Here is a 19,060-nt window from a genome sequence, read left to right on the forward strand (position 1 = left end):
TTGTTAAGAACTGTCACCTGTTCATCTGCTAAATTTGTGTTTACTATAAACAAATGAATGCAGTAAATCAAAAAACTTACAACCAACTGGGATTTTATCCAAATCCTGCCATTGTACAGTTGCTTATAAGTATGTTAATTATGCCACTGAACTATGAATTGCCTTGCTAAGTGCTGCAGTATTGAGGTTTGTCTTATTGTTATTACACACTTGACTCCTCCTCATTACTTCAAGTGCCTTTTCCATGTGTGAAATCCTAATGCTGACCCAGAGAATATTTGTTTATCTGTTTTAAGATAGTACACACTTTGTTCTGAGTGTTAAGAAGACCTAGTGACACTCGTAATTACATAAGCATCCTTTACCTTAAAATTTACATCATTCGTACACCTCCAAAAACTTCACCACATTACATTATCACATTTAATCTTAAACTGCATGCTGGGTCAGAACTGAAGACTGAATATCCCACTATATGCCACAATGTGTGCTGTAGATTTCATTATGAAGAAGAGATGCCATATAAATGAACATAAAAAGTTATACATTAACAGAAGAAATGTTTGGGAGAAACTTAGTTTATTCTCTCTCTCTCCACTCTCCTCCATGGTTCTGATGAATTGGCATAACAAACATTACTAAAATTTTCATTCATAGGTTTTTGTTCTTCGAAGGACTAAATAGGAACTTGTGAATTACTTCTTTCAGTCTTCTGTAACAGTCTTTCTTTCTTCAGCAGAGAATACCATATCAATTTTCTGTCTCCTTCTTGTCCTGTCCCTTCTACTTCCCAAAATTTTCGCCGGTATGTTGGTCTCTCTGCAAGAAATTTCTTCAGCACTGTAGAAATGAAAAACAAGCAAGTCAATCTAAACTTATTCCACTAAATTTTTTAATACAAATTCTATAGAACAAGTTACACTTAACATAACTGGAATGAGCAATGAATATGAAATAAAACCTTCCATTGGATTCTTAGTTTTGGGAAACATTTGGCTCAGTTTCAACAAGATCTTGATAAACAAGGAACTGGTTCAATCTGTTAGATTTGCGAATATACCCACCAATGATAAGCTTCCATTACACTTCATCACAATAGTGGGAACTGCAGAAGGGTGACTGGAGCATAACTCGTCAAGCTGCAGATCTGGTGGATTGTAGCTGGCCAGGACAATGTAGGTGTGTGTGTGTGTGTGTGTGTGTGTGTGTGTGTGTGTGTGTGTGTGTTTTCTGTAGTAGGTATCACTTAAGGAGGATATCATCCATTGGTTTCAGGCTTGCTTATGTGTTATGTGTGTATCGACTTCTGAACACCTCAACTATATATTGAGTTGTCACATTTTGCTCCTTCTATTAATATATTTATACCTGGAACATTTTTTTTCTGGTGACATTGTGTTATCGGCCTCCAGTGAAGAGAAACTTCAAGAATTATGGAACAACTGAGTGCAGGGAGACCAGAATTAAATTATGATAAGACTAAAATAAGCATATGGAAAAGAAATAGCACAAATTACCAAGGAAGTCACTGATCGCATTGAGTTTTTGTGTCTAATGTAGTTGAATACTATAACTGTATGGGCAGCAAAGTAAATAAATAGGAAAGTACAAATTGCCTAGTAAGGTAATCAGTTGTTCAGTTGTCAAAACAAAGATTTCACTGTGTCAGAAATGGTAAGTTTGTAATAAGTCTGTATAATTAGTTTTGAATTTTGACAGAGAGATACAGACTTCCATTACAAAAACATTTTGCTTAGGAGCTATAGGAGCAACACATGTTGGGAATTAGAAATAAAAACACAAAGAAATGGATCAGGCAACCTACAGGACTGGAAGAAATGAGTATGACTTTAACAAAAATGAAATGTAGGCGGGCAGGACACAAAGCAGGAAAACAACTTAATGATGAAAGAAGGAACTTTGTTGTTACATTAAATAAGAAAATAATAGTGGATGTCAAATGAATAATAATGGTGAACCCATAATTTGGCACAAAGGAATTTTCTAGGAATAATGAAAGAAAAACAAAGGAACTGTGCTGATTTAGGCACTAGTGAGTGCATTATTTACCAATGGCGGATCACAAAAACTGGTTTTTAGTGAAATTTTCACTGTGTAGTTGGGAGATTAAAATAGTTTATCACATCAGGACTCAGACCCAGCACCTTACTTTTCACATTCAGCACTCTTCCCAGCTGAGATTTTCAGCCACCAATGACAATCCAGGCTCGCAGCTTCAATTCTCTCCTGCTTTCCAAACTTCACAGATGATCTACAGCACATATCACTACACTACCAACAAGGAAGAAAGGATATTGAGGAGTAACACCTTAGCCACAACCCAGGGGTTGTATCTGACTCTTTTACTCTGCTGCAATGTGTGTTGTGTTTTGAAACTTTCTGACAGGCTAACATCACCCATATGTAAACTAATGTGTCACCTCCTTTCCCTTCAGCTTACTTCACTTCGCTTCACTTCACTTTAATTAGTTTTTATGGTGTAACAACTACTATTTCGTCTTTGAGGAGAGACCAACAAACACACTAGACAACAGAAAGATATCTTCTCTTACACCAAGCGAGGTGGTGCACTGGTTAGCACACTGGACTCGCATTCATTCCCTAAATCATTTCAGGCAAATGCCAGGATGGTTCCTTTGAAGCCAGTTTCCTTCCACATCTTTCCCTATCCATCTCTGATGACCTCATTGTCAACGGGACGTTAAACACTAATCTCCTCCTTCTCCTCCTCTTCTTATACACCAGTGTTTTTGTGTGCCACATAGGGAGAGCCTTCCTAGAATCCAATAAATATCAGCCCATCTTCTATTTATCATACACTGAAGAGTCAAAGAAACTTGTACATGTGCCTAATGTCATGTAGGGCCCACGTGAGCATGCAGAAGTGCCACAGCACATCGTGGCATGGACTCGAATAATGTCTGAAATATGCTGCAGGGAATTGACACCGTGAACCACGCAGGGCTGTCCATAAATCCATCAGAGTACGAGAGAGTGGACATCTCTCCTAAACAGCATGCTCCAAGGCATCCCAGATATGCTCAACAATTTCATGTCTGGTGAGACTGGTTATCATCAGAAGTGTTTAAACTCAGGAGAGCGTCACTCTGTAGCAATTCTGGACATGTGGGGTGTCCCATCGTCCTGCTGGAATTACCCATGTCCGCTGGAATGTACAATGGACATGAATTGAAGCAGGTGATCAGACAGGATGCTTACCTGCATGTCATTGTCATATCTAGACATATTAGGGGTCCCATCTCACTCCAACTGCACATGCCCCACACCATTACAGAGCCTCCACCAGCTCGAACAGTCCCCTGATGATATGCATGGCCCATGGATTTATGAGGTTGTCTCCGTACCCGTACACATCCATCTGCTCAATACAATTTGAAATGAGACTCGCTCGACCAGGCAACATGCTTCCAGTCATCAGCAGTCCAGTGTCGGTGCTGATGAGCCCATGCAGTAATCAACGGTACATGAGTAGTCCTTTGGCTCCGAAAGCCCCTATTAATGATGTTTTGTTGAATGGTTCACACGCTGACACTTGTTGATGGTCCAGTGCAGCAATTTGCAGAATTGTCACTTCTGTCACGTTGAATGATTCTCTTCAGTTGTCATTGGTCCCATTCTTCCAGGATCTTCTTCCGGCTGCAGTGATGTCAAAGATTTGATGTTTTACTGAATTCCTGATATTCACGGTACACTCACGAAATGGTCATATGGGAAAATCACCACTTCATCGCTACCGCAAAAGTGCTGTGTCCCATCGCAAATGTGCCAAGTATAACACCACGTTCAGATTTAACAACTGTGCCAGACACTTGTTGTCTTATATAGGAATTGCCAACTGCAGTGCTGCATTCTGCCTGTTTACATATCTCTGTATTTGAATCCACATACCTATACCAGTTTCTTTGGTGCTTCAGTGTTTATGCATTAGATTTTAACAATGGTGAGTTAAACTATTAAATTTGATACAATAATGGGAACTATGAGGTGGAATGCAATGATGACCATTCCTGCCCAACGTGAGATTGGATGCTCCCTTGTGAAATTGTGAACACATGATGTGGTAAGAAAATTGCAGCAGAGACAAATGGAGAATCAATCATTCTGTAGCAATACAGACCAAAAATGGGGAAGTCCACTGCTGTAAGTGACTTTGACAAAGTGCAGATTCTTATGAACAACCACCTAAGAATGAGCATCTTGGAAATGGTGAAGCTGGTCAGCTGTTTGTCTGGTGTTGTCATGAGCATCTATGGAATGTTGTTGAAGGATGATGAAATAGCTATTAGGTGAAAAGGAGTTGGCCACTTTTTAAACCAGAATAGGAGGCTATCTGTGGTGGTTCTGATGACAACACTCTGCTGAAGCAGACACAAGAATTTTGGAGCAATCAGTTCAGAGTACATTGCTGAACATGGGGTTCTACAGCAGTATTACCATGTTCACTCAATGACACCGACAATGATGATTGCATTCAGCATGGGATTAACAAAACTGGCCTTCATTTATAGTGTTGACTTGACAACAGAGCATGGTGACAAGTGTGAAAATATCTGAATTGTGGTTTGATATTTATCTTTGGCAAGCTGGACTGGAGGTATCCATACCACAAGTGTCATTTTCCAAAAAAACAGATGCCTCAGACTGTTAACAGGCTTGCAATTGCTATCACTAGTGAGCCAAGTGGCAAAATGTATTGTTTTCTGGTGAGACACACTTCAAGCTGTATTACAGTAAAGGTCACATACACTGTGGTGACAAACGTCGTGGGATAACACTATGTGCACGTATGCAGATGGCACTAGTATAGTGTACTAAACTAAAAACTAAACTCCACCTGAACAGACCATGAAGGCCCAATGGTACTGACTAACTGCTGTGTCATCCTCAGCTCACAGGTGTCACTGGATGCTGATATGGAGGGGCACGTGGTCAACACATTGCTCTCCTGGCCATATGTTGGTTTGCAAGAGTGGAGCCACTACTTCTCAATCAAGTAGCTCCTCAGTTTGCCTCACAAGGGCTGAGCGCACCCCACTTGCCAACAGCACTTACCAGACCGGATAGTCACCCATCCAAGGGCTATTACAGCTTGACAGCACTTAACTTCAGTGATCTGACAGGAACCAGTGTTACCACAAGTGTTACCACTGCGGCAGGTCTTTGGCAGTATAGTGTACACAAGATATAAAAGAACAGTGCAGTGGTGGAGTTGTCATCTGTAGTCACATGATTCATGCAAAAAGATTTCTGATGTGATTATGGCCGCATAAAGGGTATTAACAGACTTTCAACACACTGTGGTAGACATGGGACCTTACATTTTGGAAATTGTTAGGAACCATGGACCTTGCCGTTGGTGAGGAGGCTTGCGTGCCTCAGCGATACAGATGGCCGTACCATAGGTGCAACCACAATGGAGGGGTATCTGTTGAGAGGCCAGACAAACATGTGGTTCCTGAAAAGGGGCAGCAGCCTTTTCAGTAGTTGCAAGGGCAACAGTCTGGATGATTGACTGATCTGGCCCTGTAACACTAACCAAAACGGCCTTGCTGTGCTGGTACTGCGAACGGCTGAAAGCAGGGGGAAACTACAGCTGTAATTTTTCCCGAGGGCATGCAGCTTTACTGTATGGTTAAATGATGATGGCGTCCTCTTGGGTAACATAGTCCCCCATTCGGATCTCCAGGCAGGGACTACTCAAGAGGACGTCGTTATCAGGAGAAAGAAAACTGGCGTTCTACGGATCGGAGTGTGGAATGTCAGATCCCTTAATCGGGCAGGTAGGTTAGAAAATTTAAAAAGGGAAATAGATAGGTTAAAGTTAGATATAGTGGGAATTAGTGAAATTCAGTGGCAGGAGGAACAAGACTTTTGGTCAGGTGAATACAGGGTTATAAATACAAAATCAAATAGGGGTAATGCAGGAGTAGGTTTAATAATGAATAGTGAATTTAATAGTCATGGGTGACTGGAGTTCGGTAGTAGGAAAAGGGAGAGAAGGAAACATAGTAGGTGAATATGGATTGGGGGGAAGAAATGAAAGAGGAAGCTGTCTGGTAGAATTTTGCACAGAGCATAACTTAATCATAGCTAACACATGGTTCAAGAATCATGAAGGAAGGTTGTATACATGGGAGAATCCTGGAGATACTATAAGGTATCAGATAGATTATATAATGGTAAGACAGAGATTTAGGAATCAGGTTTTAAATTGTAAGACATTTCCAGGGGCAGATGTGGACTCTGACCACAATCTATTGGTTATGAACTGTAGATTAAAAATGAAGAAACTGCAAAAAGTTGGGAATTTAAGGAGATGGGACCTGGATAAACTGACTAAACCAGAGGTTGTACAGAGTTCCAGGGAGAGCATAAGGGAACAATTGACAGGAATGGGGGAAAGAAATACGGTAGAAGAAGAATGGGTAGCTTTGAGGGATGAAGTAGTGAAGGCAGCAGAGGATCAAGTAGGTAAAAAGACGAGGGCTAGTAGAAATCCTTGGGTAACAGAAGAAATATTGAATTTAATTGATGAAAGGAGAAAATATAAAAATGCAGTACATGAAGCAGGCAAAAAGGAATACAAACGTCTCAAAAATGAGATCTACAGGAAGTGCAAAATGGCTAAGCAGGGATGGCTAGAGGACAAATGTAAGGATGTAGAGGCTTATCTCACTAGGGGCAAGATAGATACTGCCTACAAGAAAATTAAAGAGACCTTTGGAGAAAAGAGAACCACTTGTATGACCATCAAGAGCTCAGATGGAAACCCAGTTCTAAGCAAAGAAGGGAAAGCAGAAAGGTGGAAGGCGTATATAGAGGGTCTATACAAGGACGATGTACTTGAGGTCACTTTTATGCAAATGGAAGAGGATGTAGATGAAGATGAAATGGGAGATACGATACTGTGTGAAGAGTTTGACAGAGCACTGAAAGACCTGAGTCGAAATAAGGCCCCGGGAGTAGACAACATTCCATTAGAACTACTGACGGCCTTGGGAGAGCCAGTCCTGACAAAACTCTACCATGTTGTGAGCAAGATGTATGTGCATTTTTTGGCTTTTGGTGTGATAGACTCAAATTTGTGCAAAGCCTTATTTCTCTCATGGATTTCACATAAGGTGTATCACATACAGTGTCAGTGCTGTTTATTGTCCAATTACGAGGTGCATTCAAGTTCTAAGGCCTCTGATTTTTTTTCTCCGGACTGGAAAGAGATAAAAACATGCACATTGTTTTAAAATGAGGCCGCGTTCATTGTCAGTACGTCCCAGAGATGGCAGCACCGTACGGCAGATGGAATTTTACCGCCAGCGGCGAGAATGAGAACTGTTTTAAATACTTAAAATGGCAACGTTTTCCTTATTTGAACAGCATGCAATCATTCGTTTTCTGAATTTGCGTGGTGTGAAACCAATTGAAACAGATGAAGGAGACATGTGGTGATGGAGTTATGGATGTGTCGAAAGTGCGTTCGTGGGTGCAACAGTTTAATGAAGGCAGAACATCGTGTGACAACAAACAGAAACAACTTCGGGCTCGCACAAGCCGGTCTGATGACATGATCGAGAAAGTGGAGAGAATTGTTTTGGGGGATCGCCGAATGACTGTTGAACACATCGCCTCCAGAGCTGGCATTTCTGTGGGTTGTGTGCACACAATCCTGCATGACGACCTGAAAATGTGAAAAGTGTTATCGAGGTGGGTGCCACGAATGCTGACGGACGACCACATGGCTGCCCGTGTGGCATGTTGCCAAGCAATGTTGACGCACAATGACAGCATGAATGGGACTTTCTTTTCGTCAGTTTTGACAATGGATGAGACGTGGATGCCATTTTTCAATCCAGAAAGAAAGCGCCAGTCAGCTCAATGGAAGCACACAGATTCACCGCCACCAAAAAAATTTTGGGTAACCGCCAGTGCTGAAAAAATGATGGTGTCCATGTTCTGGGACAGCGAGGGCGTAATCCTTACCCATTGCATTCCAAAGGGCACTACGGTAACAGGTGCATCCTACAAAAATGTTTTGAAGAACAAATTCCTTCCTGCACTGCAACAAAAACGTCCGGGAAGGGCTGCGCGTGTGCTGTTTCACCAAGACAACGCACCCGCACATCGAGCTAACATTACGCAACAGTTTCTTTGTGATAACAACTTTGAAGTGATTTCTCATCCTCCCTACTCACCTGACCTGGCTCCTAGTGACTTTTGGCTTTTTCCAACAATGAAAGACACTCTCCGTGGCCGCACATTCACCAGCCATGCTGCTATTGCCTCAGCGATTTTCCAGTGGTCAAAACAGACTCCTAAAGAAGCCTTCGCCGCTGCCATGGAATCATGGCATCAGGGTTGTGAAAAACGTGTACGTCTGCAGGGCGATTACGTCGAGAAGTAACACCAGTTTCATTGATTTCGGGTGAGTAGTTAGTTAGAAAAAAAATCGGAGGCCTTAGAACTTGAATGCACCTCGTACCATCACAAATGAACTTATGTCACAGTGGTGCCACAAGAAACCAAACCAGTCGTAGAGGGCCTGGGCAACCAAGCTTCACAGGCTTAGCCATAAGTGTTAATTTGTTACTGATGCTCATAACGACTCTTATGCAGACTCTATGGTGCATGGTACAATTATCTGTTTAGCTCCGGATAAGGAAGTGTGCCAGAAGGATTTACCCCATGAAAACTGCTGTTGGCAGAAGTTTTGCAAATACCACAATCTTTTGAAGTTTCTTAGGTAGCAGGTGACCAAATTGAAGCATGGGGTGACGTGGCAGTAGTGTGACAAGATATGTTCACCAGGATGACAGGTGGCTTGCATGAGGAATGGCAGCAGTGGCGATAAACATGCAGCCCTAGTGCCGAGCAGACCAAGGCTGGCCCCAGCAGCCATGACCACCACAGCTCCAGTGGCAGTGTTCTCTGTTTACATACTGTCCTTTCTGTTTTGACTGACACAAATGTTTGGCATGCCCTTAAATGCTGGGCTGCTTGTAATGCTTGCCAGAAGAAAAGTCAAATTGCCTCCGTATCTCATTCACTGGAGGCTGCTCAGGGTACGGACATGGACAAAAACCGTGTGACGTCAATTCTTGTAACTTCTTCCAAGTTATTTATCAAGTTAAGTATTTTTTCACCATGTGCTCTGGCTACAGATCAACACAGGTGATGTAGTGACATTATTACAGGTGATGTAGTGACATTATTGAATTCTCAAACTTCTGTGAGTTCAGTCTTTCCACCACTGACACTGGTCACACGGAAGCTGGTCAGTTATAACAAACAGAACATTGTGCAGTTGGGACAGTTTATGGCATCTGCCTCTTACAAGTCAGTCGTTCGTTCCATTATATTTTGATATTTGCTGATGTCTGTGTTGAAAACTTGATCAGGATGGACACATTTCAGGCATTTGGATTTTCTATCAGAGAAGCAGTTCACCTTGTGTCTGATAAGGTACCATATTCTTGATAGGAAACATTGTGTGATGAGCTAACAGATTTGTTTTTGGACATTACATGGTATACAATGAATTTTTCTGCTCATAATTCTTTGAAATCCATGGTTCAACCTTGTTTTTGTTGCACACATCCTATATCTGGTGAACTGAAAGATCAAGTGAAAGCTAAATTGGAGAGACTTAATCTCTACGGGTTGGTGCAACCTGTTATCACTAGAGAATGGCCATCTCCAATGGTTGTAGTTCAGAAGCTGTTGGGATAACTTCACCTCTGTGGCGACTTCAGTATAACTGTCAGTGTGCAGTCGATCATGGGATACTTATCCTCTACCATGCCAAGAGGAACTGTTGGCAAAAATGTAAGGCATCCAGTACTTTTCTGAAACTGATTTGGCTGAAGCATATCTGCTGGTTCAGAATACTCCTTTTGGTCTTTATCCAATATTTGTAACTTCAATGTTTACAGCAACTGACTATGTCCATCCTGGGTTGGATGATATTGTCGTCACAGGCTCCTCCATGGCTGATCACTTGAACAATTTGTGCAATTAGTTTTCTGTCTTACAGTCTGCAGGCTTATAGTGTCACCTTGTGAAATCTGTCCCCCCCCCCCCCCCCCCCAAACCTTCTATTGTTTATTTGTGGTTAAAGGTCTCGTAGGATGTGGTTCAACTCTGCTGCTACATCTGTGCCTTGCCCTCGACCACAAAGGAGCTTCAGGCCTTCCTAGGGAATACAGACCACTACCATAAATTCCTGCCAGGGGCGGCCACATTGGTCCACCTGTTGCATGCCTTGTTATGCAAGAATGTACTTTTCTGCTGGAGCCCAGATTGTGAAAATGCTTTTCAAATGTTGAAATCCATACTACTCTAGGCTCCTTATCCAGCTACATTCTTTCCGGAATAGCACACAGTTTTGGTGACTGACAACTCACAGTATGGCCTTGGCACAGTCCTACAGCACTGATACGTCAACAGCTCTGAACGACTGATTGCTTTTGTCTCTAAATCTTTCACTTTCAGCCAGCAGCATTACTCTTGAGTGGAAAAAGATACCATTTCCATAGTCTATGCGCTCCAGAAATTTCATTTATATATATATATATATATATATATATATATATATATATATATATATACTTTTTATTTATTTATTTTTTTTTTTTTTTTTTTTTGGCTCCAAGTTTCGCCTTACTATTGAGCAGAAACCCTAAGTTTCCTTGTTTAACCCTCATACTTCCTTGCCTGATAAGGTAGCACACCGCCCACTACACTGGGTACTGTTCTTGTCTCACTACAATTATGAAATCCATTTTTGACCTATGTCTAAACATGCCAATGCGGATGCCTTATCCCATCTTCCCGTGGGCCCTGTTCCCAACTTTTATCATGAAGAAATGTTTTGCTTCATCTTGATACCAAAATGCAGGTCACAGTCAAGAGTTTGCCAATTAAAAGCTTGTGCATAGTAGCAGCCACTGCCACTGACCTGGCTCTCTGCCAGATGGTTCATTTTGTTCAACAAGGATGACCACATAAACTGCTGGGTCAGATTTCAGACCCCCTGTCTGTTTCGTCACAGCTTGTGAGCAGTGCCCAGCAACACGCAGCTCCCAGGGTCTCTCTGCCCCCTGGTCCGCTCCATGCCAGCATTGAGAAAGCATTCACGTAGGTTTTGTGAGTACTTTCTTGAATTCTTATTGGCTCTTGGTTGTGGATGCATTTTCTCAGTTTCCTTACACTCTCCGGTGTGACTCAACATCACCTAGGTCACAATTTGTACACATTTGAGCATTTTTTCTATTGAGGGATTGCCTTGCACCTTATATTCACCTTTCAGCTATTTTGTTCCCGTCATGGCATTTGTCATGTTAAGGCTCCACCATTCCACCCTCCATTATATGGTGAGGCGGAACGACTAGTGCATTTGTTCAAAGTCCCAGATGAAAAAGTTTGTTAAGGATTCTTTGCTGAACAAAGCCCTTCTCTATTTTCTGAGCAACTATCATGTCACACCTATGGGGGAGTTGCTTCATGGCCAGCAGCTGCACATGCTCTTCCACTTTCTGTGGCCTGTGCCACACCTGCCACTGTCGCTTTCATCCGGCCACTTCACATTGCAATTGCTGGTGTGGACACAAAACCCTTTGGTCACTGGCCAATGTTGTCCACCAATGGGGAGGCCATCTTTTTGACATCTGTATGGCCAACAAGCTGATGGTGTGACGTTTTGATCAGTTGTGCCCTCGCTTGCCACCAGAAGCTACTGGTTTGCAGGTGCAGCCCCTGTAGCTGCAGTCTGCCTCACACTCTCCAGCTCAAGCCTGTCATTGCCTGCTGTGGGAACATCACTGTGCCTTTGGTTGCCTCCTCCACATGTGGCACTCTGGGGTTCCAGCTTCCCCGTGCCAGGCAATGGTCCATCTCGAACTTTGGGTCCACTACTCCAGCCTGCTGTTCTGGTTGGGCTGCATACACTGGCCTCCTTAGCATTATCGCTTCAGCCATGGTTGCCAGTGGGTCCGGCCCTGTCTCCTCAACACTGGGACCTGCCAGTTGATGATGATGCAGAGATGGCGACGGCATCCTCTCTGGCACCGTGTGGGCCCACCACCATTGGGGATTCTCCCTTATCTGCCCCGCACATAATCCTACCCCCACTGTTGGCATCACCTGCCGCCACTCCACATCTGATGGCTGTGTCTCTCATCAGGCCACTGGCATCTCCTCCACTGGCTGGGAGACTTCTTCGCACAAGGGAGAGGAGTGCTGTATCCTACTACTAGTGTGTGTGAGTGTGCTGAGTGTAGTGACACCACATGTATGTACTTAAATCAATCATCATCTGTATCAGCATGGGCGGCCACTAGAGGACGCCTGTAGGAGATGTGCACATGGCACAGTCCCTGCCACGCGGTCTACTGGTGACTCACACCTATATACTCACGGAGCATCACTGATTCACTCTCACTATGTTCTTTTAGTTGGTGAGGCTCACATCAGTTGTTTTGTGTATCACTTAAGTTGCACCTTCTTCATGATTCTTTTGTCTTGTTATATGTTGCGTCATGAGAGACTCATTTCCCTTATTGTTCAGAGGTTCACGAATAAAGCCATATTTGTGTTACTTGGATTGGTTTCCTGTATTACTTGGTTACTACAACTTTGTTAGCATCGGAAAACCATGTCGACTGCTGACAGGCAATGGATCTCAGTTTAAAAGTACTACCTTTAAACAGTTCTTAGTGTGACTAGGCTTTAAGCATATTAGTGTGTCCAAATATCATCTGTAATTGAATCGGTGTGAATAGGTGATGAAGGAAATTGGCACACTTCGTAAAACATTCTGCTCTGAAAGGCATACTTCTTGGGCTCAGCTTATTCCAAAATTTCAAGCATTTCAAACAAACTACGGCACCTTTCTACATGGTTATCACCTGTTTAAGATTTAGGTGAACCTTTCGTAGGAGAACCTCTATTGAAATTGTTTTATTGGCCTACTGGTACATTAATACAGCCAAATGATATGCAAAAAGTGGTACAATTTGTTTAAGCAAGCAAATATCAGAGTGCACAGTTTTCATAAAAATGATAGTACACCTAACTTCTGTATTGGCGAGTTGTTATTAGTGAAAGATCATCCACAGACTTTGGGATTAAAATAGGAAATGAGTAAATTTTTTATGACTTGCATTGGTCCTTATAAAATAGTTGGAATTCCACACCCTAAAGCAGTGTCCACTACTAATGTTGTGTCCCTTGCCCATTATCCCCATTACTCATGGCATTTTGCCAATTCCTGTAGGAGTTCAAGGCTGGTGTTCATCTGTGCTGAAGAAATCATTAGCCATCCTTGCCTTAATTATATAGACGTGGTGTCTATTCTTTTGGACAGATCCAGACTACATATATAGAAATAAATGACTTGAGACTAGTGGTTTGGAATCTTGATGGTTCAAGGACACAGGCCTAACATATGAATACATCCTCACCCATGCATACCCACAAATGCAGTTAGAAGCAAACGCTTAACAGGTACAAACAAAGAAGCACTTATTGTACTGAGATTGCTTTCAGAGTTAGTTATGTCATCTTTCATTAGTGTGGGGGATGCTAGTAAAGTAACTCAGCCTCTTAGAAGGAAGTGAATGATATGCTAACATTTTAAATATATGGATAACAGTAAGTCAAGCAACAGGAGAAAAGGTGTATAAAATTACTATGAACTAATACCGTTGTTAAGAAGGTAACATAGAATTTCTAAAAGGAGAGGAATAATGTAAGGCTATTAGGAGGAAGAACATGAAATATTAAAGGAAGAAATAGGTAATTTGAGGATAGTGTTACGTAGGGATGTGAGTGGCAATAAAATTGTATAAGTGAGGTGGTCAGGTGCTCCATGACATAGTATTGAGGGCAATGATAAATAAATAAATAAATAAATGGAGATTAGGTAGTAAAATCAAACAATGGAAAATCCAGGATAGAATATCATAACAATATGAAAAGGAAAGCTTGCTACTCACCATATAGAGGAGATACTGAGACAGAGACATGACAAAACACTACTAAACATGTAAGCTTTCAGCCAAAAGACTGTCTTCCAAAATAGAAACGTACATATACACATGCTAAAAGACACACATGCTGTCTGTTTCAAAAGAAGGCCTCCTGGCCAAAAGCTTACATGTTTAGTAGTCTTTTGTTGTGCCTGTCTGTGACTCAATATCTCCACTATATGGTGAGTAGCAATTTTTCCTTTTCATAATATTGAGATTAGATGGTAAATAGCCTAGGTGAACTGAGGTGGACTGAGTTAGGTAACGTGAACATAGAGAAGAGATGGCCTTTACCTTCCTTTTTCTTTTAAGGCTAGTTTAACTCCCAGATAATATTATCTTTACTATGGGAGGGATTACATTAGATTGAATATAGAACACAGACCTCTTGGGTAACGTATTTTACAGACTATAAGACGCACTTTTTTCTTTGAAAAATTGCCTCCAAAATTCAAGTGCATCTTACACTTGAGATTAATATAAAAAGGCTGACTGATTGATTAAAAATTCCCACCAGTCTTAAAAATGGCAGTATATTCAATGCCATGGGAGACCCTCTCTCTACCTGAAAACATTGGATTCAACTAGCAACAGCAATGCACCGATGCAATGAACATGAGTTGAGGGGATTCACAAGCTTGCTAACACTGTCTCCTTCCTGCCCCACCATCACCAACCCAGATCACTGTCTAGCCTATGCACCACTGCAGTCTACAATGCCAGTGAACTGGAACTGAAAGCGGTTTATGTCATCAATAAGAGTACAATATCTTGTGTGTATGTTTGTGTTTGTTTGTGTGTCTATCGACCTGCCAGCGCTTTCGTTTGGTAAGTCTCGTCATCTTTGTTTTTAGATATATTTTTCCCACGTGGAATGTTTCCCTCTATTATATTCATTTGTTAGTACTTAGTTTTGCAATTGAAAAAATAAAAAAGTATTCATATTGTGCTGGTGTAAGGTATTGCCAGCACACTGGCTGGCAAAGAGGTTGCAAGAATATCGATAACAGGTGTTGAATCAAGTGCACCTATCAGGAGAGAGGCCAAAGACAGATTCAAAAGCAATGCGCCACCAACACCCTCTCTACCGCCAGTATTTAGATTGCCACCATGGACCAGAGGGCCTAGTCAGTCACAGACAGTCAGCCCAGTCATGGAAAGATTTGCAGTCACAGTCAGCTCAGTTACTACCTCAGTTACTGTTCTTGTTGGTGTCTGTCAGTTCACATCACCAACTATGAAAATGTAGCGTTTATAGTGGGACTTGTACTTCACCAGCAGTGAGGCTAACATGGACTATTATGGAAAAGCTTGTACCACAACAACTTGCTTAAAGATAAGTAGCTTCTTGTTCTTGTTAATAAAGAATCCTGTTAATACATAAGTGCAGTCACGTTGTAGGAAGAGGAGACCAGCCACCAAACATCATCTTCTCCCTTGCTTCCCTTGGTACAAGACTCCACAGTGTCAACAACAACACAAAACATATGAAGCAGGTTATAAATTGACAGTAATAAAATATGCAGAAGAACATGGAAACAGAGCAGCTTAGCGGCATTTCGCCCCTCCACCAACAGCGAAAAACCATTCATGATTGGCAAGCTAATAAAGAAGAACTGAAAAAAAGAGGAAGACTAAATGTGCAAATAGAGTACTGAATGCAAAATGGCCAAAACTAGAAAATGATGTATTGAAATCGATTCTAGGACGCCATCAAACTGGCACTGGAGTTAATACAAAACTGATTCAAATACATGCTTGTAAGCTAGTGCTACAGTGGACTTTAATGGTGGAGATGGTAGCTGCTACAGGTTTATCAAACATCATGGACTTAGCACGTGAACCAAAGACAAAATATCTCAGAAAATGCCACAAGAGTATGAAGAGAAAATATTAACTTTCCATCACTTTATTATTCTATATTGAAAGAAAACCAGTGTGAGACTAAGTGAAATAGCGAATATGGATGAAACTCCTCTGACATTTGATGTGCAGAATAACAGAACGGTTGCCATGAACGGTGCTAAAACTATAAAAACAAGTGGACATGAAAAAATGCACTACACTATTGTCCTTTCATGCTCTGCTGACAGTACTAAACTTAATCCAATGATCATTTTCAAGTGCAAAACAATGCCAAAACCTTCTGAAATACTGCCAGGTGCTGATGTTCATGTACATGAGCAGAGACTGGTATGCAATTATGAATTAACAGAGCATGGGAGAGAAGGAAAGGTGCTTTATTGAAGAAGAGTTCTCTTCTTGTACTAGATCAGTTTAGTAGTCATTTGAAAAAATCTGAGAAAGAGAAATTGAGACAGTGAAATATAGAGCTTGCTGTTATTCCAGGAGGACTTACATCACAATTGCAACCTCTTAATGGTTGGTTGGTTTTGGGGATTCAAGGGACCAGACTGCGATGGTCATAGGTCCCCAACCTCTTAATGTTTAGATAAATAAGCCAATAAAATGTATATGAGAGAGGAATGGAACAAATGGCTGAGGCATAAAATCCAACATGAATTCATGCTAAAGGGAGCTTAGAAATGACCTATGATCAAACCAATGTGTCAGTGGATAAAACATCGTGGTCTAGAGTGAGAGAAGATATTACTGTTAAATCTTTCAAGAAGTGTTGCATAAGTAACACTCTCAATAGCAGTGAAGACCACCTTATACATGAAGAGGACAACAATGCCCAAGAAGGGGTGATTTTCAGGGATTTTGAAGCTTAGTTCGGTTTTATAAACTAAGTCTTTTGTTTCAGTCTGGCTTTGCAATCTAATAATAAAAAGGGTAAAAATGTATTTTTTGTGGTCATATAGCCTGTGGCATCTTATAGACCATAAAATATAGTATAAATGATGAGACTTACCCAACAAAAGCGCTGGCAGGTCGACAGACACACAAATAAACACAAACATACACACAAAACTCTAGCTTTCGCAACCAATGGTTGCCTCGTCAGGAAAGAGGGAAGGAGAAGGAAAGACAAAAGGATTGGGTTTTAAGGGAGAGGGTAAGGAGTCATTCCAATCCCGGGAGCGGAAAGACTTACCTTAGGGGGAAAAAAGGACAGGTTTACACTCGCACACACACACATATCCATCCACACATACACAGACACAAGCAGACATTTGTAAAGGCAAAATTTTTCCCACGTGGAATGTTTCCCTCTATTATATTCATAAAATATAGTATTATGAATAACGAAGAGTATCCTTTCTGAATGAAGGTAATGTATCCTTTCTTATAAGAAATTAAGAATCAGTATTCCTAAAAGCATCCTCCAAAAGAAGAGTGCCACTGATCACAATGATACTTTTTGCAGGTGAATAATGGAAGCATTATAAATTATAGTGTAAGGGAATGTAAGTGAAAAAGGTCATACACCTTCCAAAATTTAAATTGTATGCAATATGTTTCCTCATACAGGCAGATGAAATTTTAAAGAAAAACATTCTGAAAAATGCACAAAAGTATGCAGAGACAGTAAAAATAAACTAAAATGGAATAACAAAATTTCTATTTTCTCTTGTTCTTGAAAGAATATAACAACATGAGTAGTATTAAAAGACATATGTAAAGTGTTGCAGTAGGTCTCTAGTGTGTTAAGTAACAGAACCCAGTACATTGTTCTCAAGAGCAAGTGTTCATCACAGACACAGGTGTCGGGAGTGTCCTAGGCAAGTGTGATAGGACCGCTGTTACTTTCAATACATACAAATAATCTGGCAAATGGGGAAAGTATCAGTCTGTGGCTCTTTGCTGTTGATGCTGTGGTGTATGATAAGATGTCATTGTTGAATGATTGCAGAAGGATACAAGATGACTAAGACTGAATTTACTAGTTGGTGTGATGAATTGCATACAGATTTAAGTATAGAAAATCTAAGTTAATCCAGATGAGTAGGAAAAACAAAACCATACTGTTCAAATGCAGTATAAGTAGTGTGCTGCTGCACACAGTCATGTCATGCAATGGAATAAGCATGTAAAGGTTGTAGTAGGAAAGGTAAATGGTTGACTTCATGTTATTGGGAGAATCTTAGGAAAGTGCGGCTCATCTGTAAAGGAGACTCCACATTGAAATATCTCTGTAATATTTGCAGATTGTTCGAACCAATCAGTAAAAAAATCTAGTAGCCTGCCTCTGAACTGCTTTGATGTCTGCCTTTAATCCAGCCTTGTGTGAATCCAAAACAGTCAAAGAGTACTCAACAGCAGGTGTGCAACCTGCAAATATTACAGAGATATTTCAAGAAACCAAATGGCAATCAATGGAGGAAAGGCAATGTTCTATTTTGAGGAGCACTACTGAGAAGACTTAGAGAACCGGCATTTGAGGCTAACTGGAGAACAGTTCTACTGCCGCCAACATACATTTCACATAAGAACCATGAAAACAAGATTAGAGAGAGTAGGGCTCACATGGAGGCATATAGACAATCATTTTAGTGTTGTCTGTATGCAAGTGGATCAGAAAAGGAAATGACTAGTAGAGGTACAGGGTACTTTCCACTACGCAACGTAAGACAATTTGCGGAGTATGTATGTAGGTGTACAATAATAAAACAATGGAAAATCGAGGATGGGATGTAACAATATTGTCGTAGAAGAAGCTGAGTACCACTGTCACTGTGGTGTAGTGGTTATGATACTAGATTGCCGCATGGAGGGTCGTGAGTTCAAAACTCACCTGAACTGTAAAATTTTATTTTCTATATGCGGTTCAAGTACATTCTAGAAGTATTCACAAACATCAAGAATCATTGTACTGGAATGTTCTGTAACTGTATATATACCGTATGTGTTCTGGCCTTCGGCAGTTCACTCCATGCTCTTGTATGTGAAAGTGCTGAATAAACCTTTGTTAAGTGAAGTTAGTGTTCATCATTCATCTAATTACACCTTCTCCTATTTGACATTATTCTGGTGGAGACACTGGGTACTGGAACTTGTGATAACACACATTATCGATGACACAGTGGCTCCCA

General features: G+C 41.2%; 1 protein-coding gene across 6 annotated transcripts in view; it reads right to left on the reverse strand.

Moving 5' to 3' along the window:
• Window positions 1-486: 486 nt before the first annotated feature.
• LOC126095742 (protein FAM169B-like) overlaps window positions 487-19,060 on the reverse strand; it is a 123,609-nt gene continuing 105,035 nt past the window's right edge. For all 6 annotated transcript variants that reach the window (XM_049910515.1, XM_049910511.1, XM_049910510.1 and 3 more), the window contains one exon: window positions 487-840. In XM_049910515.1, coding sequence (XP_049766472.1) covers window positions 677-840 — 164 coding nt within the window. In that variant the 3' untranslated portion in view covers window positions 487-676. The remainder of the gene's footprint in view (window positions 841-19,060) is intronic.

This window comes from Schistocerca cancellata, chromosome 8 (assembly GCF_023864275.1).
Source record: "Schistocerca cancellata isolate TAMUIC-IGC-003103 chromosome 8, iqSchCanc2.1, whole genome shotgun sequence".
In the NCBI taxonomy this organism is placed as follows: domain Eukaryota; kingdom Metazoa; phylum Arthropoda; class Insecta; order Orthoptera; family Acrididae; genus Schistocerca; species Schistocerca cancellata.